The sequence below is a fragment of the Cyprinodon tularosa genome, unplaced genomic scaffold (assembly GCF_016077235.1).
Source record: "Cyprinodon tularosa strain WSP-4 unplaced genomic scaffold, ASM1607723v1 ctg1206, whole genome shotgun sequence".
Lineage (NCBI taxonomy): Eukaryota > Metazoa > Chordata > Actinopteri > Cyprinodontiformes > Cyprinodontidae > Cyprinodon > Cyprinodon tularosa.
In genome coordinates, this window is record NW_024038011.1 from 1 (window position 1) to 22,122 (window position 22,122).

General features: G+C 36.8%; 1 protein-coding gene across 2 annotated transcripts; it reads right to left on the bottom strand.

Moving 5' to 3' along the window:
- Window positions 1-4,679: 4,679 nt before the first annotated feature.
- Window positions 4,680-9,487, bottom strand: LOC119776429 (protein FAM219A-like). 2 transcript variants are annotated; one of them, XM_038274828.1, is made up of 5 exons: window positions 9,261-9,487; window positions 7,636-7,735; window positions 5,296-5,401; window positions 4,919-4,999; window positions 4,680-4,831 (listed from the first exon to the last, which is right to left on the bottom strand). In XM_038274828.1, the coding sequence occupies exons 1-5, from the start codon at window positions 9,285-9,287 to the stop codon at window positions 4,768-4,770; spliced, it is 378 nt and encodes a 125-aa protein (XP_038130756.1). In that variant the 5' UTR covers window positions 9,288-9,487; the 3' UTR covers window positions 4,680-4,767. The 2 variants fall into 2 exon arrangements, with proteins under 2 accessions (XP_038130756.1, XP_038130751.1); XM_038274823.1 differs by having other exon boundaries at window positions 4,681-4,831; window positions 9,210-9,486.
- Between the last annotated feature and the right edge of the window lie 12,635 nt (window positions 9,488-22,122).

The following is a 22,122-nucleotide window of genomic DNA, read 5'->3' on the forward strand; positions in this document are numbered from 1 at the left end:
CCGTGACTGAGCTGTGTGTTTCCTGGACGGGGCCGCCTTTTACAGCTGCTTTTTGTATCTCTGCTTCTGTCTCCTTAAACCCCAGTCGGCCTCGGCAGATGGCCGCTCAACACTGAGCCTGGTTCTGCTGGAGGTTTCTTCCTGTTAAAAGGGAGTTTTTCCTCTCCACTGTCGCTACAAGCATGCTTAGTGTGAGGGATTGTATTTGACTCAATGAGTCGATGCAATCAACTGGTTTTCCTTAGATAGAAAACTTTGTATCAATTTGACTGGATGATCTGGTTGAACTGTAAAGTGCCTTGAGATGACATGTGTTGTGAATTTGGCGCTATATAAATAAACTGAATTGAATTATATAAATGTGTAAATGTATTTTATTCCTTGTACCCTTCAATAATAATAAAATAAAAAATACAAATAAAAAAAAAACATAATAATCCTGCCTCCAGGGTCCACAGCTTTGTTGTGTGCTCCTGGAGCTGGTCCCAAGCCCAGATCAAAGGAGAGGGTTATGTCTTGAACAGAATGAGTACTCCTGCGTCAAATCTGTTGATTATTTTCCACAAATAGAAAATAAAACTGGTTTTAAAATCTAAAATATCAGTTTAATTTTCCTATCTTGAACATTTAATGCTCAGACATTTAATTCTTATCAATTAGAATAAAAAAAAGAACATAAATATGTTGCCTGGAAATTGAATAAGTATTGAAACCCCTCCAGAGCAAAACCAAGCCCTATTTTATTGTATTTCTTTATCTGGGAAGTAAAATATCAGAAGTGTTTCACATACCCCCTGCAATGCATTGGTGGACCACTAGAGGTACTAGTGCCCCTGTTGTGCGAAAAAGTGAATGTCTGCGAGAATCTGATTGCGCTCCTCTAGATGAGGCAGTTACCATACATGAGATGAAGAGGGCTCTAAGTAAGAGTAAAAGAACGGCGCCTGGAAAGGATAATATAAATTTAAATGATTTTGCAATGGGTAAAGTATTAGAGTTATTCAACAAAGTTTGGGAGGAGGGTAAGTTACCAAAAGGGTGGAAAGAAGCAATTATCATCCCAATTAAGAAACCTGGAAAAGATCCTACAAATCCTGATCATTATAGACCTATAGCTTTAACGTCAAATATGGGTAAAATCATGGAGAAAATGATTACAGAAAGAATAACATTATTTAGAAAGAAATGGGATATTATCTTCATTTCAGAGTGGATTTAGAAAGGGTAGGAGCACTTTAGACCCTTTAATATGCCTGGAAAATGATATTAGGAAAGCACAAGCAAATAAAGAGGGGGTAGTAGCTGTTTTCTTTGATATAGAGAAAGCGTATGACATGATGTGGAAGGAAGGATTATTAATAAAGATAGATAAAATAGGTATAGGTGGGAAAATGTATAACTGAATAAAGGATTTATTATTTGATAGGTATATTCAACTTCGTGTGGGTAATTATATTTCTGACACTTATTTAATTGAAAACGGCACCCCTAAGGGGAGCGTCATTAGTCCAGTACTATTTTCTATAATGATAAATGATGTATATAAGAAGGTTAAACCTGACATGGGAAAATCACTTTTTGCAGATGATGGGGCAATTTGGAAAAGGGGAAGAAACATAGAATATGTTGTAAAGAAAGTTCAGGATGCTATTGATGTGGTGGAAGATTGGTCTTTGAAATGGGGATTTAAGTTATCTGTTGAGAAATCTCAAGCCATGTTTTTCACGAAAAAGAAAGTGAAAGAAGATGTTTGTCTGAAATTGTATAAACAAAGATTAGAAAGGGTAAAGGTTTTTAAATTCTTGGGGTTGTGGTTTGATAGTTTGCTTACGTGGAAAAATCATTTTAATAAGATAGAAGATAAATGTAAGAAAGTACTGAATATTATGAGGTGTTTAACAGGAAGTATATGGGGAGCTGATCGTATGGCGTTGAAAAATGTATATATTGCATTAATTAGATCAGTTCTAGATTATGGTTGTATTGTTTTTGATTCAGCTGCTAGTTCATCTTTAAAAAGGTTGGACATAATTCAGGCTCAAGAGTTGAGAATATGTTGTGGAGCAGTAAAATCAACTCCAATATCTGCGCTTCAGGTGGAGGTTGGAGAAATGCCATAAAGTCTTAGAAGGAAACAGTTGAGGGCAAATTATTGGACTAATTTACAAAGTCAAAAAGAAACGCATCCAACAAAAAGAATATTAAGTGAAAGTTGGGAAAGCAGTAAAATTAAAAAGGAGGTATTTAGTAAGGGAATTATTCAGATAATCAAGGAGTTAGAACTCAATAATTGGGACGTTAGTCTAACTATCTTAATGCCAGCTATACCATCATGGTTACTACCTCAAACTAGTGTTGATCTTTCTTTATTAAAGAAGATAAATTCAAGAAATAACACGTTTAGTATACAAACTTATGTGAACACTTTGATTCATGAGAGATATGGGTATTATGTACATATATTCACTGATGGGTCAAAAAATCCAGAGAATGGAAAAACAAGTTGTGCTTTTTACATTCCTGAATTAAAAGTTAAGGTGTCTAAAAGATTAACTGATCATTTGTCGGTTTATACAGCAGAAATGATGGCAATCATGTTGGCATTATACTGGATAGAGGAAGTCAAACCCCTGAGAATATTAATATGTTCAGATTCAAGTGCAGCATTGACTAGTCTTAAAAATACGTTATCTAAATGTAGGGAGGATATTATGTTAGAACATTTGTTATCATTATACCGAGTACGTAATCTGGGGATTGATGTTCAGTTTTTATGGATTCCAGCACATAGTGGCATTAAAGGGAATGAGATGGCAGATTCGTTAGCTAAGAAGGGGTTGACGATAAATGAGGTAGAAGTAAAAGTACCAATTAGCAAAACAGAAATCAAATCGTACATACGAAGCAAAATTAAGGTACAGTGGCAAAAATTATGTGTGTTCCCCAGAGGCTCTTTGGCCTCTGGGGAAGAGCAGGAGAGAACAGGGGATGTTTAGTAGAATTAGGCTAGGCCACACGAGGCTAAATGCATCACTGCATGTTATTGGGAAGTGTCCAACAGGAAAATGTGACATGTGTAGTCAACCAGAAACAGTAGAACATGTGCTGTTTGAGTGTATTAAATATGCAAGTCAAAGAATAGATTTAAGGAAAGGACTGGAACATGAAGGAATCAAACAACTGGACATTAAAAATATCTTCTCAAATAAATCCAGAATGACAGTACTTAAAATCATGTCATCTTATCTTCAACAAACTGGACTAAACATAAGGATTTAAGGAAACATAAATAAGATCAAGTAGGTGGCGATAATGCTCCATTTGGTTGCAAGACGCCAGTAAAACAAGAAGAAGAAGAATCTGATTGCACTCGCGGGAGTGCGCATCGCAGCCCGCTGAGCGATAGCGTAAACCTGCTTTTCTCTGGATTAAACGGTCATGACATGCAGATACACACAGTTGCGTTATAATATGGGCCTAATTAAATTATAATATAGGCCTAATTAAAGATTCAAAAGCTTAACGTTTGTCACATAACGGCAGTTACGTGATAGACATGTTTCTACTGTAGGCTGCCACTCCTGTAAGCAGGCATCAGGGTGAAGGGCCCAGTGACCCACATTAGCAGCTTATTCCCCCACTGCTGATATACGAAACTCAAATATTACACATAATGAAGTAGCTTGTCTGGAACTAGTAATGAAAAAAATTACCATTGAAAGTGTTGGTAAACATTTGAACATATGGAAGTTGTCCCTCTATGTTTTAAAAGAGAAAAAAAGTAAACCCAAATATATATATTTTTTTTTAAACTCGAGTTTTAAAAACTAGTGCTGTATGATCATTTCCCACAAGAAAAAAAGCTGTTAAAATAAATGATTAGAAGTATCTTTTTCACTTGATAGTGATAATCTATATCATTCACAAAAAGATGTGTTAAAATTTGTTAAATATAATAGATATGTATACTTTTGCACTGATTACAGATAATACCCAGTGCGTTAATACACTGCTTTACTGATGACATGTGTGAGAAAGGATGTGGACACCATTTTGTCTGGGGAGTACCAAAGATGATCAAAGTCTAATGTGTTTAAGATGTAAGACTTTTTGTTCATGCAGTCACTGGTTTGTTAACTGGTAAGAATCTCAGCACTGATTTCTGTAACCCTTTCTCTGCTTGGCTTAGAATAAAAAAAATATAAGTGTTGTTCTGTCTGACATTGCTCCTTTAACAGGATGTTGTTACTGTGGACGGTTTCTGGGACAAAGAACTGGGAGGACCATAGATGCAAAGTCTGGTCTAAGAAAAACACACTCATACTCTGAAGGTTATATCTTAAAATTGAAACCAAATTGGCCTACAGTTTATGTTCTGTTCATTTGTTATTCATACAGTGGCAAGATAATATAAACATATGCCTGTTTGCAGATGGAAAAATGTTATGAATTAACATAATGTTGTGATGGAAATGTAAACCACAAGTTGCTTTAAAATTTAGATGTGTTGGAACTGAGAATAAAGCATCTTATTGCATTTTTTGCATGAAATACATTTTCGTGCAGGTGCACCCGGAGTTTAATCATCCATTTGCAGGGAGAGTAGACACCTACAGAATTAGCATGGATAAGCAGGATGGGTTTAAACAGGCATGCCTGAAGACTGGCTTATAAAGACTTCATGCTTTGCTTCCTGACAGCCGTAAAGAATTGAGGCGAGGGAATGAAGGATGGAAGGAAACGGGATGGTAAATAGCAGCAAAGCATTCATCTCACCTCTGCGGAAGAATATCCAGAAGAAGAGTATCTAGACATGTCGAAATCATCATCACTGCAATACAAATGCATGTTACATTTTTTAGCAACATATTTATATGAGTGTGTGTATTTATGAATCAGTGTGTTTGAGTGAATTTACCTGTCAGTATCTAAGGCCACCAGGGGCTTTTCATCTGGGCTCTGGTCTAAGGAAGAATAACCTTTATTTGGCACCACCAGCCTGCAGTGGCGAGATAAAAGGCAAGTAATAAAATGACAAACAGAAGTGATAAGAACATTTAAAGGCTTGTCTATACGTTCAACAGAAGAATCAAAGAGACAAACTCCAAATACATACAAGCTGTGAATATTAAGGCAGATAGGAGAAAATTGTTCAAATCTGTTGCTTTGAAAATTCTACATTAGTCTATTTTGAAATATTTTGTTTTTCAGTCTTCATCAAATCAGGTTGGATTAATTCACAATTTGATTTAATCTCATTTTTCCTACTGTCCTACAACCACAGCTGATTCTTACCGTGTTCTTGCCATGACGTTGTTCTTCTTTGGCTGCTGGTTAACCGGACTACTTACAGTGGTGCTGTTCTTTAACGAGCCCTTCCTGGCCAGATCTCTTTGTTTCTCTGCATATGAGACAAGAACATATGATTAATAAGAATGGGACAACAGGGCTGACCTTGGGCTGATGTGTAGGTATGTATGCGTGCTTATAATAAAATAGTTTTTTTTAGAGCAATCACCTGCTTATGTCTTTATGTCTATGTCTAAAATGTCTTTACTGTGCGCTAATTGGATACAAAGTCAATTAATTTGTTCTTGTGATTTGGCAATTAAAGCAGATTTGGATTCTAAAATAGAACTTTTACTAACTGAGGAAAGATTTCCATTCTTATTTTTAATCTGATTGAAATAAATTGCCTTTTTTAGACACACGTTGAAACATGCCATTTTCAGTTTAGGCATTTGCCTAAATTAAAAGGCATTTTAATTTAGGCAAATTTAGTTTTTTCAATCCATGCCAGATTTTAAATGTTATTTCAATTTAAAGTACTTTCAATGATGGATCAGAAAAGGTGACAAGAATTTCCTCTTGTTTACACAAGTCCTCTTCCTGGTCGCCTCAGTTGCTGTGCACTGCTGGTAAGCTAGGTGAAAAAAGTCATATGCACTTTTAGATTCTTACAAGAAAGACAAATTTAGTTGAGTGGAAATATTTCCAGTAGTGCAAAACATAGACACTAAGCATTTAAAATGAATAACTGAAGAGCAGCATGTCTGTTAAGCTGATGACTCTTGGCTGCCTACTGAAAGACGGTTCAACTTATAAGTTAGGCTTCAAGATTTCTTTACAAAGTTGAAAAAAGTTCAAGTTTTACCTGATATAATCTGATCCACTATTCTCAGCATTGTTCTCTTTACTGTCAGCCATCAGAGTGAGGACCATTTTTCCATTTTCACCAACAGATTGAGGACCAGTTGTTGCAAAGTGAGGACATTTTGCCGGTCCTCATGTGCTATTTTGCTAATGGTTAGGTCTAGGGCTAAGGTGTCAATTGGGTTAGGGTTAGGGTGATGTATGCATTGGTAATGGTTAGGTTTAGGGTTCGTTTTACATTTAGCACATAAAAAGAGTTGAAAATGACTGAAAATCATTGGAAGTCAACGTAAGTCAACACATGGTCCTCACTATGATGGCAAAAGTAGTATGTGTGTTTTATGTGTCAGGGACTAGATAGGAATTAGCTTTAACACATATAATCACGAACACATATGGCACGTTTTCCTTTGGGATTTCCTGTATGTCCCTGTTTAATAAATCCAATAATTAAGTAAATGTCTATTTTTAGCTTTTGCTTAAGTGTTTTGTTTACAATAAAACCATTACAAAAAGTTTTAAACAAGATCATTTTAATAAATTCAATTCATATGTCACATTCATTGCAGCTAAATCCAACTATTTTATTTTTATTTTTTGTAGTGAAAGAGGGATATTTGCTTTAACATCACACATAACTAAATCAGTATGAGCTTTATCCATGTAATGATATGAAATAAAAGTTCAGATGGAATGAGTTAAAGGATCTTTTGAAATGCTAGGTCAGATAAAACTAACCAGACAGAAATCAGGAACTGTGTATGCTATGGTCTGTAAGGTTTTCATTATCCTTGTTTTAATTTTTGATGGTGTGGTTTCTTAATTATGGGTCCTTGCCCTCTTAGTTTTTGTTCTTTCTATTTCTTGGGTTGATTTATTGGCAGTCATTTTGTCAGATGATCTTTTGTTTTCCTTATATTTTATGTCTTTCTTCCTTCGTCGCTTGTTTCTCATACCACTAACTGTACTACTCAGTATATTTAATGTTTTCTTAGTAGTTGTCAGATCCCGTGGGATCCCTGTGCCAGGTTGGCTTTGGTTTTTGCTCCTGTTATACTTCATTTACTGTATATTTCACAATTTTTCATAGCTCTGAAGTGTTTAGAACAACTGAGCTTGACTTTCTTCTGGATCTAAACACCTGACAGATAATGATAGTGCTGGTATTCACTACTAGACTCTGTCCAAGGTACTGAAATTAAGATATATTAATTTTCATGGCATTTAAGGAACTATAACTGGATTATTGAAAGTAGCCGTTAAAATTTCGTAGCATTTTAAAGGCCTAATGATTACATGACTACATTACATAACTATGGATATTCGTAGCTACAGCCATAAATGGGTTTCAAGGAAATTAAAGAATTGTTCAATTTCAAACATTTTAGTCAGACTCCATGGATGTGTCTCCATTTTTTTCAAATTATTATAGTTTAAGTTATTACTGGGTTTTGCTGATGTCTGCATACAAAAATGCCATACCTATTTTCATCTGAAGAGGTGAGGGCTTATAGTTGATAGTGACAGCTTCTCCCTCTCTGGTGTCTGAGTCTGCCTCTGAGGCAGTGGAAGAAGCAGGGTCCTGGAGTCAAATCAAACCATGGACAGAAAGAAGAGCACAATGTACATTTCTGATCCAAACGGGGATAATTCATATATTTAAGTCCATTATAAAAACATATTGCCAAGATTCTTTGAGATTTTTAAGTACTTCTTGGTCATGCAGATAAGGGTTTTGCAAACTGTGAATTGCAATTTGCAAACACTTTCAGAAGAAAGGGAATTGAGATGCACTTCTGAATCCTTCTCATAACTTTATTTAAGTTCTCTCTTAATGTTTGCAGTGTCCTGGCTTCTCCAGGTCATATATGTTGCAATTTACTGTCAGTAAAATGTCACCAAACTGTACAAAGAGCAAGCAGCCAAAACTGATCAAAGGCACATTATAAATCATTGTATTTTGAAAGCCTGTATGCTACATGCCAATAAAAAAAGAAGAATCAATGCTGGTTAATACCTAAATAAACAACTGTCTTTCATGATAAAACAGGCAACCTTTCACCAATCAATAGACTAAGTTCTAGATTTGTGTCATGATTGCAAATAATAAAACAAATGATACAGCAAATGATATTAATAATGAAAGTGAATCATTTTAATAGCATAGAAATAAAGAAAATATATATAGATGAAGCACAGATAAAAAAGTAAAGAAATAAGTTGATTAAACATTGAATGTCACAATATGTATGACATAATAAGAAAATTATATACTTTTTGCTTAATCTGTTATTTATTGGAACATTTCAAATAAAGTCTGTATGGCAATGTGCATGAGCAGAACTAAAGTGGAGTGAGGGGGAAAAAAGTCTGTTTCAGTTTCGACATTGGATCCAGTGACTAATGAAAGTCGATGAACGCCTACGGATTTCGGATCAGATTGCTGAGGGTCTTATCAGGCAGGAACTGAGCAGTGGAGGCCGCCCTTGCAGGCTGCAGTATTGCAAGGCTCCGCTAAAGGCCACGGGGCGCACATCTCCAGCACAATGTCCTCAATTTGATCTAAAAACCTCCCTTTGAGCTGATGCGGCTAACAAAACAGTATTTTATATTTGGTTTCAGAGTGCTAAGAGGTGAGGAGGAAAAAGCAACCTGCTGCTGATGCTGATGCTGCACCAGCAGCAGCAGCAGCAGCAGAGTCAGGATGGGATGCTTGTTTACGCCTCACGACGGATGCTGCGCAGGAGACCGGACGGTGCCTACAGAGGAGCAAGGAACCCTGTGTCTGAAAGAATCAGCCTTATTGAGTCTGTTCAACTACTGTTTTTGTTTGTTTGTTTATTTGTTTGTTTTTAACATTTACTATTGGGCCGATGAAAAAAACTTGCTGACGCTCAAACTACATCAGCATAACTCCTGGGTGGGTTAGTCGAGCGCACAGGCCTCATCCTTCCTGTAATCACTCCTATGATCTAATTGTATGTAATATAAAAGCATGATCGGACAGCAGTGATATAATATTAAGGCAGCGGATGCAGCCAACCACGGAGACTCACCAGCGGCTGCATCTCAGACTGCATCTCTGCCTCCTGCACCGCGCTCGGTACCTGGAATCTGTCTATTTCCTCCATCATCTTGGCGGAGCGCAGGTTTGTTTTTCCTTCTCCTGAAAACAATCCGATCTCTCCGCGGCGTTTTCACTCAGAATGTGTTCAACCTCGGAACTGGATCAATCCCTGTGATTCTCCGGTGCTGAGCCTCATCCCAGCAGCAGACTCCGTGTCGTCGGTGGTCTGACTGGTGTGATGACGGCGACTCCAACACCCACTTCCGGGGAGGGGATCCCAAGCGACCCGTGGACCACAAGCGGGCCTTTCTAAGAGTTTTAAACTAAACTTTCTTTAGAAATTCCAATAAAAGAAAAAAAAAACTCCCTCTGACAGATTATATTTTTTCCCTTTTCTTAAAATTTTTGTATATATATATATATATATATATATATATATATATATATATATATATATATATATATATATATATATATATATATATATATATATATATATATATATATATATATATATATATATATATATTTAAATATGACAATAAAAGCAAGTAAGATTAACAATATAATAAAAGCAGGCACTAACGCAAATAACACAGTTGGACCAAAAACTATTGATACCTCAGTTAAAATGTAAACTTTAACAGTCAAAGGCAGTTCTAAATAAATAGGTTTTAACTTATACTCAAAAGAACTCAGGCTTTCAGAACCTTTACAGTCTTCTGGGAGTTTGTTCCAGATAAGAGGAGCATAGGAACTAAATGTTTCTCCATATTCGGTTCTTGTTCTGTGTGTACGTACAGCATAGGTTTGAATTAGAAGACCTGGGCGGTCTGGGAGGTTGATGTACTGACAACAAATCTGTTATGTATTCATAGATTTATAGACTGACGATTTTAAAGTCTGTTCTCTGAGCTAAAGGGAGCCAGTGTAATGACTTCAGTTGGCCATAAGGCTGCAGGAAAACATGCTTTGGGTATGGAGGATGGCCTGGTGGCCAGGAGAACCCTAATTTTACCTATGAGGAGGCCTAAAGTGAACAATGATGCTCAGGAGGTTGGCCAGATGCCTTGTAGGAACTTGAGAGCAAGATTAACCCTGCTGGACACAGAATGCACAGGAAAATGTTTGCCGGGGGCCAGAACGGGCGACATCAAATCCTACCTGAAACTACTGGCTAAGGATAAGGTTAAATACAGTAAGATTGTTATTCACGCTGGTGGTAATGACACCCGGTTACGCCGATCGGAGGTCACTAAAATTAGTGTTGCTTCGGTGTGTAAGTTTGCCAAAAAAATGTCGGACTCCGTAATTTTCTCTGGTCCCCTCCCTGATCTGACCAGTGATGACATGTTTAGCCGCATGTCGTCATTCAACCGCTGGTTGTCTAGGTGGTGTCCTGAAAACAACGTGGGCTACATTAATAATTGGCAATCCTTTTGGGGAAAGCCTGGTCTGATTCGGAGAGACGGCATCCATCCCACTTTGGATGGTGCAGCTCTTCTTTCTAGGAATCTGGCCACATTTATTAGTCCTCCAAAACCCTGACCACCCAGGGTGCAGACCAGGAAGCAGAGTTGTAGTTTAACACACATCTCTGCAGCTTCTCTACTGTTACCCACTCTTTACTCCATCCAGACAGTGTCTTGCCCACGACCAAAATCTAATAAATTAGCAAAGATTCCCAAAGGAGTAAATCATGATAATCTAATTAAAATCAAAATAACTCCAATTGGGGAAAAAGTTAAAACAATTAAATGCGGTCTGTTTAACATAAGATCGCTTTCCTCTAAAAGTCTACTAGTTAATGACTTGATTTGTGATAATCACATTGACTTGTTTTGCCTTACAGAAACCTGGCTGCAGCAAGAGGATTATGTGAGCATAAATGAGGCAACTCCTTCAAGCTATTTAAATTTTCACATCCCCAGAAGTTCTGGGCGAGGAGGAGGAGTAGCAACAATCTTCCAGTCTGACTTACTGATTACTCCCAAAACAATTAATACCTACAACTCTTTTGAACATTTAACCCTTAATTTCCCTGATCCAAATTTCAAGGCAAGAAAACCTCTTCTTTTTGTAACTTTGTATCGTCCACCAGGTCCTTACTCTGAATTTTTAGATGAGTTTTCAGAGTTCCTTTCTGATTTGGTATTAAATACTGACAGGGTCATCATAGTGGGAGATTTTAACATCCATGCTGACATTGAAGGCGATAGCTTAAGAGCAGCCTTTAATGCTATCTTAGACACTATTGGCTTTGTTCAAAATGTGAATAGTCCCACGCATTCTCATCTTCATACTTTGGATCTTGTGCTGACATACGGCATAGAATGTGAAGAAATAACAGTATTTCCTCACAACCCTGTCCTCTCTGACCACTTTCTAATAACCTTCAGGATTACTTTAACAGAGTTCTCCTCCCCCAAAAGAAGGTTCAATTTTAGTAGATCTTTATCAGATAGTGCAGTTATAAATTTTAAAGAATCTGCTTCACTTTCTCTCTGCTCTGTGTCACTGAGCAGTGCTGCAGAGTGCAAAAGCTTAGCTTATTCCCCTTCACAGGTTGATGATTTTGTTGATGGGGTTGCTAGTTCTCTGCGTATTGCCTTAGACAACGCAGCTCCTTTGAAAATGAAAACCGTTAAAAATAGAAAGCTTGCTCCTTGGTTTAATGCAGAGCTGCGTACTTTGAAGCAAAATGCTAGGAAACTGGAGAGAAAATATCGCTCCACAGGCCTGCGAGAGTCCTTCCTAGTCTGGAAAAATGGTTTACTGCTGTATAAGAGGACCCTTTGTAAAGCAAGAGCAGCATACTTCTCCTCATTAATAGAGGAGAATAAGAATAATCCTAGATTTCTTTTTAATACAGTTGCCAAACTCACCCAGAGCCATAGCTCTGTTGAACCGTCCATTCCACCTGCTCTTAGCAGCAATGATTTTATGGGATTCTTTATAAATAAGATTGATCTTATTAAAAATAAGATCATAAGCACTCCTCTATCCGCGATTGTACCTGAGGTAGTCATGGAATCTGAACCGGGTTTAGACTGCTTTGATCCAGTTGAACTCTCTGAATTAGCAAAATTATTGTCTTCATCTAAGCCTTCAACTTGTATGTTAGATCCAGTTCCAACCAGGTTATTTAAGGAGGTATTCCCTTTGATCTCCTCCTCCATTTTAGATGTGATTAATCTATCTCTGTTACAGGGATATGTACCTAAAGCTTTTAAGATTGCTGTAATTAAACCTCTGCTTAAGAAACCGTCTCTTGACCCAGATGACTCGGTCAATTATAGACCTATATCCAATCTTCCTTTCTTATCCAAAATTCTTGAGAAAGTAGTTGCCAAACAAGTTTGCGATCACTTCCACCATAATGAACTTTTTGAAGAGTTTCAGTCTGGCTTTAGAGCTCATCATAGCACTGAAACAGCTCTGGTGAAAGTCACTAATGATATTCTCATGGCCTCAGATAATGGACTTGTATCTGTGCTCGTCCTGTTGGATCTTAGTGCTGCATTTGATACAGTTGACCATAATATTCTTTTAGAAAGACTTGAATATTTTGTTGGAATTAAAGGAACAGCACTAGACTGGTTTAAATCTTATCTATCTGATCGAATTCAGTTTGTTCATGTTAATGATAGATCTTCAACACGCTCAAAGGTTACCTGTGGAGTACCACAGGGATCAGTGCTAGGACCAATTCTCTTTACTTTATACATGCTCCCAATTGGTAGAATTATTAGACAGCATGGGATTAATTTCCACTGTTATGCTGATGATACCCAGCTATATCTGTCTATAAATCCAGATGAAGCTAACCCATTACATAGATTACAGGCATGTCTTGAAGACATAAGAACCTGGATGACTCTTAACTTTCTGCTTCTGAATGCAGACAAAACAGAAGTTATAGTCTTTGGACCAGAGTCTCTGAAAAAGAAACTGATTAGCCAGTCACTTCATTTGGATGGGATTAAACTGATTTCAGATAATAAAGTAAAAAATCTTGGTGTTATTTTTGATCAGGACCTGTCATTTAAATCCCATATCAAAGAGGTTTCTAGAATTTCCTTCTTTCATCTGAGGAACATTGCAAAAATTAGAAATATCCTGTCCAGGGGTGATGCTGAGAAACTAGTCCATGCATTTGTTACTTCAAGGCTGGACTATTGTAATTCTTTACTATCAGGAAGTCCACAAACTGTAGTTAAAAGCCTTCAGCTGATCCAAAATGCTGCAGCCAGAGTTCTAATGAAAATTAAAAAGAGAGATCATATCTCGCCTATCCTGGCTTCTCTTCATTGGCTTCCTGTTAAATCAAGAATAGAATTTAAAATCCTCCTTCTCACATATAAAGCCTTAAATGGCCAAGCTCCATCTTATATCAGAGATCTGATTGTTCCTTATGTTCCTAACAGAGCACTTCGCTCTCAATCTGCAGGTTTACTAGTGGTTCCTAGAATTTCTAAAAGTAGAATGGGAGGCAGATCTTTTAGTTATCAGGCTCCTCTCCTGTGGAACCAACTACCAGTTTTAGTCCGTGAGGCTGACACCCTGTCTACTTTTAAGGCTAGGCTTAAAACTTTCCTTTTTGATAAAGCTTATAGTTAGGGTGGCTCAGGTTATCCTGAGCTATCTCTATAGTTATGCTGCTATAGGCTTAGACTTTTGGAGGACATAGGGACCCCCATTTCATCATTCTGCTTCATTCTCTCTCTGTTCTCCTATTCTGCAGAATCTGTTAGTTCAATCTCTAACCTTCTGCTCTCTCTGCTTTTCCTCAGAGTAGCTTTGCCTCGTCTGTTCCTGTTTGGCTGTGACGTCATCCTGGAAAGAAACATCAGCTGTGCTGCTTCTATCAACACCCTTGTTTGTAGATGTTGGAGATCGGCCTGTTTGGTCCTGTTTCTCTGACCGTGACTGAGTGGATGTGCTCTCTTCGTCCTCTGGCATGGGAGCTGCCTTGGAGCTCGTCTGCCTGGCTGTGTGTTTCCTGGACGGGGCCGCCTTTTACAGCTGCTTTTTGTATGTCTGCTTCTGTCTCCTTGAACCCCAGTCGGCCTCGGCAGATGGCCGCTCACACTGAGCCTGGTTCTGCTGGAGGTTTCTTCCTGTTAAAAGGGAGTTTTTCCTCTCCACTGTCGCTACAAGCATGCTTAGTGTGGGGGATTGTATTTGAGTCAATGAGTCAATGCAATCAACTGGTTTTCCTTAGATAGAAAACTTTGTATCAATTTGACTGTATGATCTGGTTGAACTGTAAAGTGCCTTGAGATGACATGTGTTGTGAATTTGGCGCTATATAAATAAACTGAATTGAATTGAATTGAAAATTGAATTGAAAACACCTTTAAGGAGACAAAAACGAAACCCAGATGGACTGAAGCATGAAGGCTACTAAAAACCGGTTTGTCAATTCTTGGTGCTAAAATCTCTATACTGGAAAGATTTTGCAATACAAGTCCCTCCAGTGTGTCCCCCTCTGGGTCTCCTCCCGGTGGGACGTGCCCGGAACAACTCACCAGGAGGCCTCCAGGAAGCATCCTAACCAGATGCCCGAGTCTGGTTAGGATGGGTTAGAATCCAGCTGAGGGTGTACACACTGCAAAGCAATGTTTTTGTACGGAAAATAGCTTAATTTTGAATTTCCCAGTTTGCTTTACAAATATATTTAGTTGCAGCTGCAAAATGTAATGTATTTTGTTGATTTTCTCCAATAGTCCAACATAAAGCATCGAGTTTTAAAATGTTAGCTGTATGTTTATTCAGTCCCTGTCACTCGAAATACCCTGGATACAAACCAGTTCAACAAATTGCCTTTAGAAATCACCTAATTAGTATATAGTGTGTGCCTGGGTTTAATTAAATCACAGTTTAACGGAGCATTAACCATCAAACAGCATCAAGAAAACTAAGGAGCAAAGCAGACAAATTAGAAGCAAAGCTGTTAAGAATTATAAAGCTGGTTTACATTATAAACCTACCCAAAGCTTTAAACATCCTATAGATTAGTGTTTAAGGAAGACCATCAGAAACTGCTGTTTTCAGTTTGACATCAATCATGGAGGATACACAGTACATGCAAAGCATTGAGGAAATAATATTTATAAGGTACAAAGCTGACTAAATGTGAAAATTACTGGTAGAGCAATATTGAAATGTAATTATACCACCCACAAAGCGATTGATCAAAGCTGAAACTGGCTGCAGGTAAATTTGTTGCACCAACAGAAAATGGAGAAATTTTGTGCACATGTGGATGTATTTGGACTGTCAGAGATAACAATAGAATAGTGTTTGTGGGGAGATAAATGTGTGTGTTGTACTGATTAGTGCAGCGGGAAGCAAACAATCTATATGCAAAAGAAGCAACACTTTACTATTCTGATATGTTTATAAACAAAACCTGTAAACATATAGACTCAGGGACTGTAATATGACGAGAGGTCTTTGGGATCTTCTCCGGTGCCCATCTGAAAGTACACATCCCTACTTGTTTAAAGCACAGTGATCGTGTATTAAATCATTACAGACCTACATCAGTTTGCATAGTTTTTGATCAAGCAGGGTTTATGAAAGCATTGGTACAGTATATTGCTGTTTAAATCAGGGTCCAGGTATTGATTTGCTATTTAACCTTTTAACTTTAATCTCTTGTATCTTTTTTTTTTACTTTTGATTATAGTACTTTTAAGATGTATATATTTCAGCACATGTGTGAATGTATGCTATTCATCTCCAATCTCATTATATTCCTATAGAACTTAGTTTATTTTTTTTTCATTCCAAATAATACATTCCCTTATTTTGTAAATTGCGTATGACACCACCTGGCAATAAAGCTATTTTTTAAATTCTGAATATTGTTGTTACAATTTTTTTTTCATGTAATGATTGTTATCTTTGTTACTTCAAACTACATAGCTTCTGAATATTGTCCCTCTTTCAAATCACTCTCCTCTTCAAACTGACAGTAACAAACACAATTTCCTCATTTTAAAAAGGCAGTTAAAATCAGCTTTGTACCTGTTATCCACTGCACAGGACAATCTCAATGATCATCTGGAACACCTACTGATTTAAAGTGCAGTTTTCTTCTTTTTTCCACAAGAGATTTAACTCCTTATTTGGAGCCAAAAAAAAAAAAAAAAATCAGGCCCTAAATGCTTTACATTACTCTTTGCTTGTATGTGCATTCCCCTACCTATAATTTCAGTGTGCTGGGAGCATCAGACTATAGGAAATTTGAAGAAAATTTCAGAAAAAGAAGCCTCTATAAATATTTGTTTGAAATCCTTTTCATTCCACTTTACAACCTGATGTGTTTCGGACCATACAATTATCTTGGATACATTGCCATTTGTAGTTTCAACGTTTCAAAATGCCTAAACATTTTAGAAGTATCATTACTTTTCCAAGATTCTGTCACTTTAATAGACTTTCATTTCTAGACATCATTTTTTAATAACATTTATGGTCTAACCTGCTTCAAAATTCAAACCTAAATGGACAGTCTGGATCTGTGAAATGTGCCAATTGTTGAGAGAAAGATGTAAAGTACACTGCTTCTGATTGCATATCATCCAAACCTAGAAAGGCCAGCAGAGAGCAGCAACAGCATGCTCTACCGAACAGTAATGGAGAGAGCTCTTGGTAATGATGCAGTCAACAGTTGCAGTTTTATATAAGACCTGCGGGTGGCAGTATTACTCTTTAGAAAATGACTTGGCAGGTGTGGTAAAATTTAAATGACGATTGAATGTACACAGGGTCGAGCAGGTCTCTACATTTCAGTCTGCTAAATCCAATCATCCTGAGGCCCAAGCTCATGTGTTGCATTAGATATGACTAGTTTATATGCTTATATGTCAAGCTTTGTAAGTTTGACAAATATGAACCATGGGTAAATCACACAGAATCTGGAGAAATAATGGAAATGTGAATTTGCAAACCAAACAGGATAATTTCTTCAAGAAAAAACTTTCACATTCTTCTGCTCTTCTGTCACATTCACACACTTATCATGTCTCCATGATTTCGCCACATTTTGCATGCTGATGCTTTTTCCATCACACCATTATTCAAGCTTGTTACATGCTATAATTAGAACTCTGCAGATAAAATGAGCATTCACACTGAATTACCGTTATTTGAGTGTTAACACAGAATTGTTTTCAAAACTCATTTATTCGATGGGTGTCTGGGTCTAGCCTATTGAGGAAAATGTTTCAGAGTTTTTATTAGTAAAGATTAGAGTTATATTATTCAATTTTCACATACTAAACAGTAGGAAAAGGAACCTAGATACCCATATGTAAAGAGCTAACCATCTTAACACATAACTTGTGGCAGGAACAAAAAAAAAAACATATGTTTTTAGACATATTCACAAAATTATAGTTTCAAGAATTATATACATCATTAATAATAATATTTGCATGTTAAATTTGTATTTTCTATCTGGTTTGTCTGAAATAAAGTCAGTCATTGATTCATTCATTCATCAGTATGTGTGACTCTGAGATGCATCGGTACCTTTTAAATGTATTCTTTAACCTTTACAACATATTCTGACTTTATGAACAGAGCTTTCTGGGTGTTTTAATCTATTATGCAATTTTATACTTAAACAGAAGATAGTCAAGTATAAAGAGTATGATCAACTTGCAGAAGCCCCTTATAATGTGATTCCAACAACGGTTAGTTTCCTGATGGAATTAATAAAGTATTTTGGAAATTAATAAAATTTTGATTGTACACTTAAATATATATGTTAATAAATATGAGTATCAATGCAGCTCTGGGAAGTCCTTAGGTTTATCAGAGAATAGCATCGGAAAGACAAGGTATGAAGCAGATAGTTCAGGAATAAATCTGTAGGCAGTTTCAAAGCAGTTTTGGAGATTTATATTAATTCCCAATACCAAATTAGAAATAATATGGCATGACTGAAAACCTATAACAGTTATTTATCAAAAAAGAAAGGACAGGCAAGGATATTACAAGAAAGAAGCAGCCAAGAACTCAGTGGAATCTCTGGAGTAGCTGTAGTGCTCCACAGCTTATGTGCCTGGTGACAGGCTAATTATTAGTAGTGCCTTCCACATGTCTATTCTTTATTGAACGGAAAAACTTATTTTCTAAAAGAAAACCATAAACCTGGTTTGCAGTGTCCTGATTGAATATAAAGGTTACATAAAACAAATGATAGAAGGCGCTCAGGTAAAAAAAGAAGACCAAGAAACATTTGGACAGATATGCAAAACATCATGCTGACAAGAAACAAACCATGCTAAACACCTTGAACATGACCTCTCCATAGGGAAACATGGTCATGGTAGCATTTCGAATCAAGGAAACTGTTCTTCAGCAAAGATAAGGAAGATGGAAAGATTAGAGTAACATTAACAGATATAAATATAGGATGGTCCTGGAAGAACAACTGTTAGAGCCTCTAGATGACAAAACTTGGAATGGAAGTTCACCTTCCAGCAGTGCCAAAATCCTTTTAATATGCAGTTGGACCGACAATTGAATAGTAAAGATTACAGCCTGTTCTTTAATCTAAATAAAAAACTGTGGCAACACTTCAACACTGTAGTTAAAATTTAAATGAAATATCAGCCATGACCTGTACAAAACCAGAATAGAAATAGTTTAAAATACTTGTTGCTGAAAATGCAGCTGAATTTTGTTTTGTCCAGTTTTGATTCAAGGAGGCTGAGCGTTAATGACCATCACACAGATTTCTGTTTGTAAAAACATGTGAATTATATGTATTTATTTTGCATCTAATAATTGCACATTTCTCTGTTATGGTCTATCAATTAATAGATAAGAGGTAAGGGAAGGCAATACAAAATTATTTGTATAGCACCTTCTAGTAACAAGAGAATGTGAAGAGAAGGAAAAACACAGAACAGAAAAGTACATTGCAGTAGCATAACAGAGGTTGTTAAAGACAGTTTTACTACAAACTGCACAAACACTTTGTTTTATTTTTCTTACCTTGATTTAAGTTCACTTAAGGGTTTCAGCAGTTTTATAGCCTGTAATAATATATACAAGTGTAGCGTAAGAAATTAATGCTGCTTCATTAAAAGTTTAACTAGTATCAGTAGCTTTTAAAAGCATTGTACTTGAGCAAACACACCTATTATGTGTTATTGGAGCCACTAAATAATAATTATATATTACATAAGATAAAAATGAGGCACATAATTAGTTCCATTTTATGGGCATATAGCAACAGAAAACATAGGTTAACATTTTATCCCTCAATGATTGCAACAAAACAAATCTAAAAGCAAAACCACACCACTGCAGTCAGGGAGAGACTAATAGTGCTGACGACTGTGTGTTATGCAACCAACATTGGTGCGAGTACAATTTCAGATTACAGTTTCCACGTACATTTATTGCTAATCTCTTCATAATGTCCCTGTCCTTATGTGGCCCCATGCTGAATGTGTGTTTCAAATAACACTTTAATACAGGGAGAATCTGTGGCTCTGCAACTGAATTGATTCAATTCATCAATCTAGCATCAATTCCCAACAACCACCACATCTACCCTGTGATGTGGGAGGGGAAGTCACTTGTGGAAGGCCCATCTGTTACTTCTTTTACATGAACACCCAGACTCTCCATGGATGGATCCATGGAAAGGTGAACCTTGGAGCTGCAGATGCTATTTTGGTTCCAGTTGTGCATAATTATGGTTTTTGGTATTTGTTTAGGACTTGGTTTGAATATCAGGAGAATACACCTCTTTTGCTCGACCTTCATGTCACCCTTCAAGCTGATAAGATACCTGTATCTGTGGTAGCGAGTTTCCACAAATCTGGCTTTGCTGGGCGGTAGCTGGGGACAGAGACACAGAGAAAGGCTGCCAAAGAGACGGAGATCAAGAGAGTAGCTGTCAAGAAGATAAATAAAAGACAAGCAGACTGTCAGCTGTGCTGCTGCCTTTCTGATGAGCAGTTTCCAATCAAAAAACCAGTAAAGACTTCCACCATCTGTTTCACCCACTCAGAGCTGTAACTCCTTGTTTATCACACACGTAAAACAGTGTGATAATACATTAAAGTACCGCATCCTTTGTTTTCTAAAACACTGAATGCACAGCTGAGGCATTGTAGCTCTACTGTAAGCAAAATTGATGCAGATCCAAATTTAATTTTACTTCAGTGATAAATCAGATAAACATAAAAGATATTATGAAGACAACCCCTGAGACCTCAGAAGTTAGAGGAGAAATTAAGCACAAGGGCTCTGCATAATGTTAGCCTTGTGGATCTGTTTTCTCTGTAAAAGAATACTTTTAAATATTTTTCCCTCTACTTTGGATTTGTTAAAATGTATTAAGGGGACACATACAACTCTAGTCAAAACTGAAATATCTCTTGCAAAAAAACAGCAAGACAACCTTCAATTAAGCCTTGCAGAATGTTATTTTATTAGTTTAATATAAAATTTCAACCTTAAATGTTGTTTTATTACGTCTAAGCAGAAATGTGTAAAAATTGACAGAATTGAAGTTACAAATATCAGTCTGAGTGTGATAATGCTATATAATGTATATGTAATTCAATGAACTTTGATGCTAAAACAATTAACTTTATACAACTTTTCTTTGAGGTTATTTGTTAGTATTGATTAAGACAATTAAAGGTAATGGCTACAACTTTCTACTTAACAGAGATTAATTTTTCAAAATGAATACATCCACAGAATGTCTATAGCAGTGCAGAACAGGAGCAACAGTGGCATCGGATGTAGGAGTTTGCCCTGAAATTGAAGGGTTGACGGTTGATACTCCGGCTTTCAGTGTCGTTGTGTCCTTGGGCAAGACACTTCACCCGCTTTGCCTACTGATGGTGGTCAGATAGGCCGGTGGCGCCAGTGTACGGCAGCTTCGCTTCTGTCACTGAGCCCCAGGGCAGTTGTTGCTACAATGTAGTTTGCCACCATCAGTGTATGAATGTTTGCATGAATTGGGTGAATGACTAAATGTAGTAAAGGTCTTTGGTCAAGTCTACTGACTTGAAAAGTGTTATACAAGTGCATATTTATCAAAAGTATTCATTTTACAGAAAAAAAAGGAAATAAAATTTGGTTATAAATGATTGCTGTATAAATGTTGAGGGGTCCACAACATATCTACATTTTGTTATGACGCAAATGATTGCATTACAAATAGGATTTGTAGTTTGAAGTCATGTGAGATGGAGCTCAGTGGTTTATAGCTCCTAGTTGATGTAGCTGAGAGCTGAGAAATGACTTCCTCTCAAAATTATATTTCAGACTGATGCCTAAAAAACCAAAAAGATGCCAAACAATGGTTAAGTTGTCAGAGGTTTTCATCTGAACAGCATAGTTTTAGCATGTCAAAGAGTACAGAATTAGAGCCGTTGAGGCTGAGTTTTACTGAGCAAATGACGAGTTATATTTGCAAGGGAAACTTTTCAATGTAATTTCCAACTCTCGGTTAGATCATAGCATATATCTACCTTGATCCAGATCTACTCCTGTTTTTCTTCCCTCTGTCACTATTTGCATGTTAAGGTTAAAGTGTGACTGCAAAGTTAACAATTACATGCAAAACACTGTCAGCGTTCCCTACAGTCATTCAGGTGGAGAGATTCCTCCAGATCATGACTGGATGCAAACTGCTGAATTTATTTAGTCAAAAAAGCTTTTACTAATGATATGGTATTAACTACAATTGATTTAATGGTTATATAAATGGTAGAAATCTAACCAGGAGATGTGCAAGTGTCTTTGAAACTGTAAGAATGATGGGACTATATTGAGTAGATATTTCTATATTTAACCTGTTCTCTATCCTGCAAAGGGTCTTAAGACAATATTTAATGTGAAACTCTGAAAAT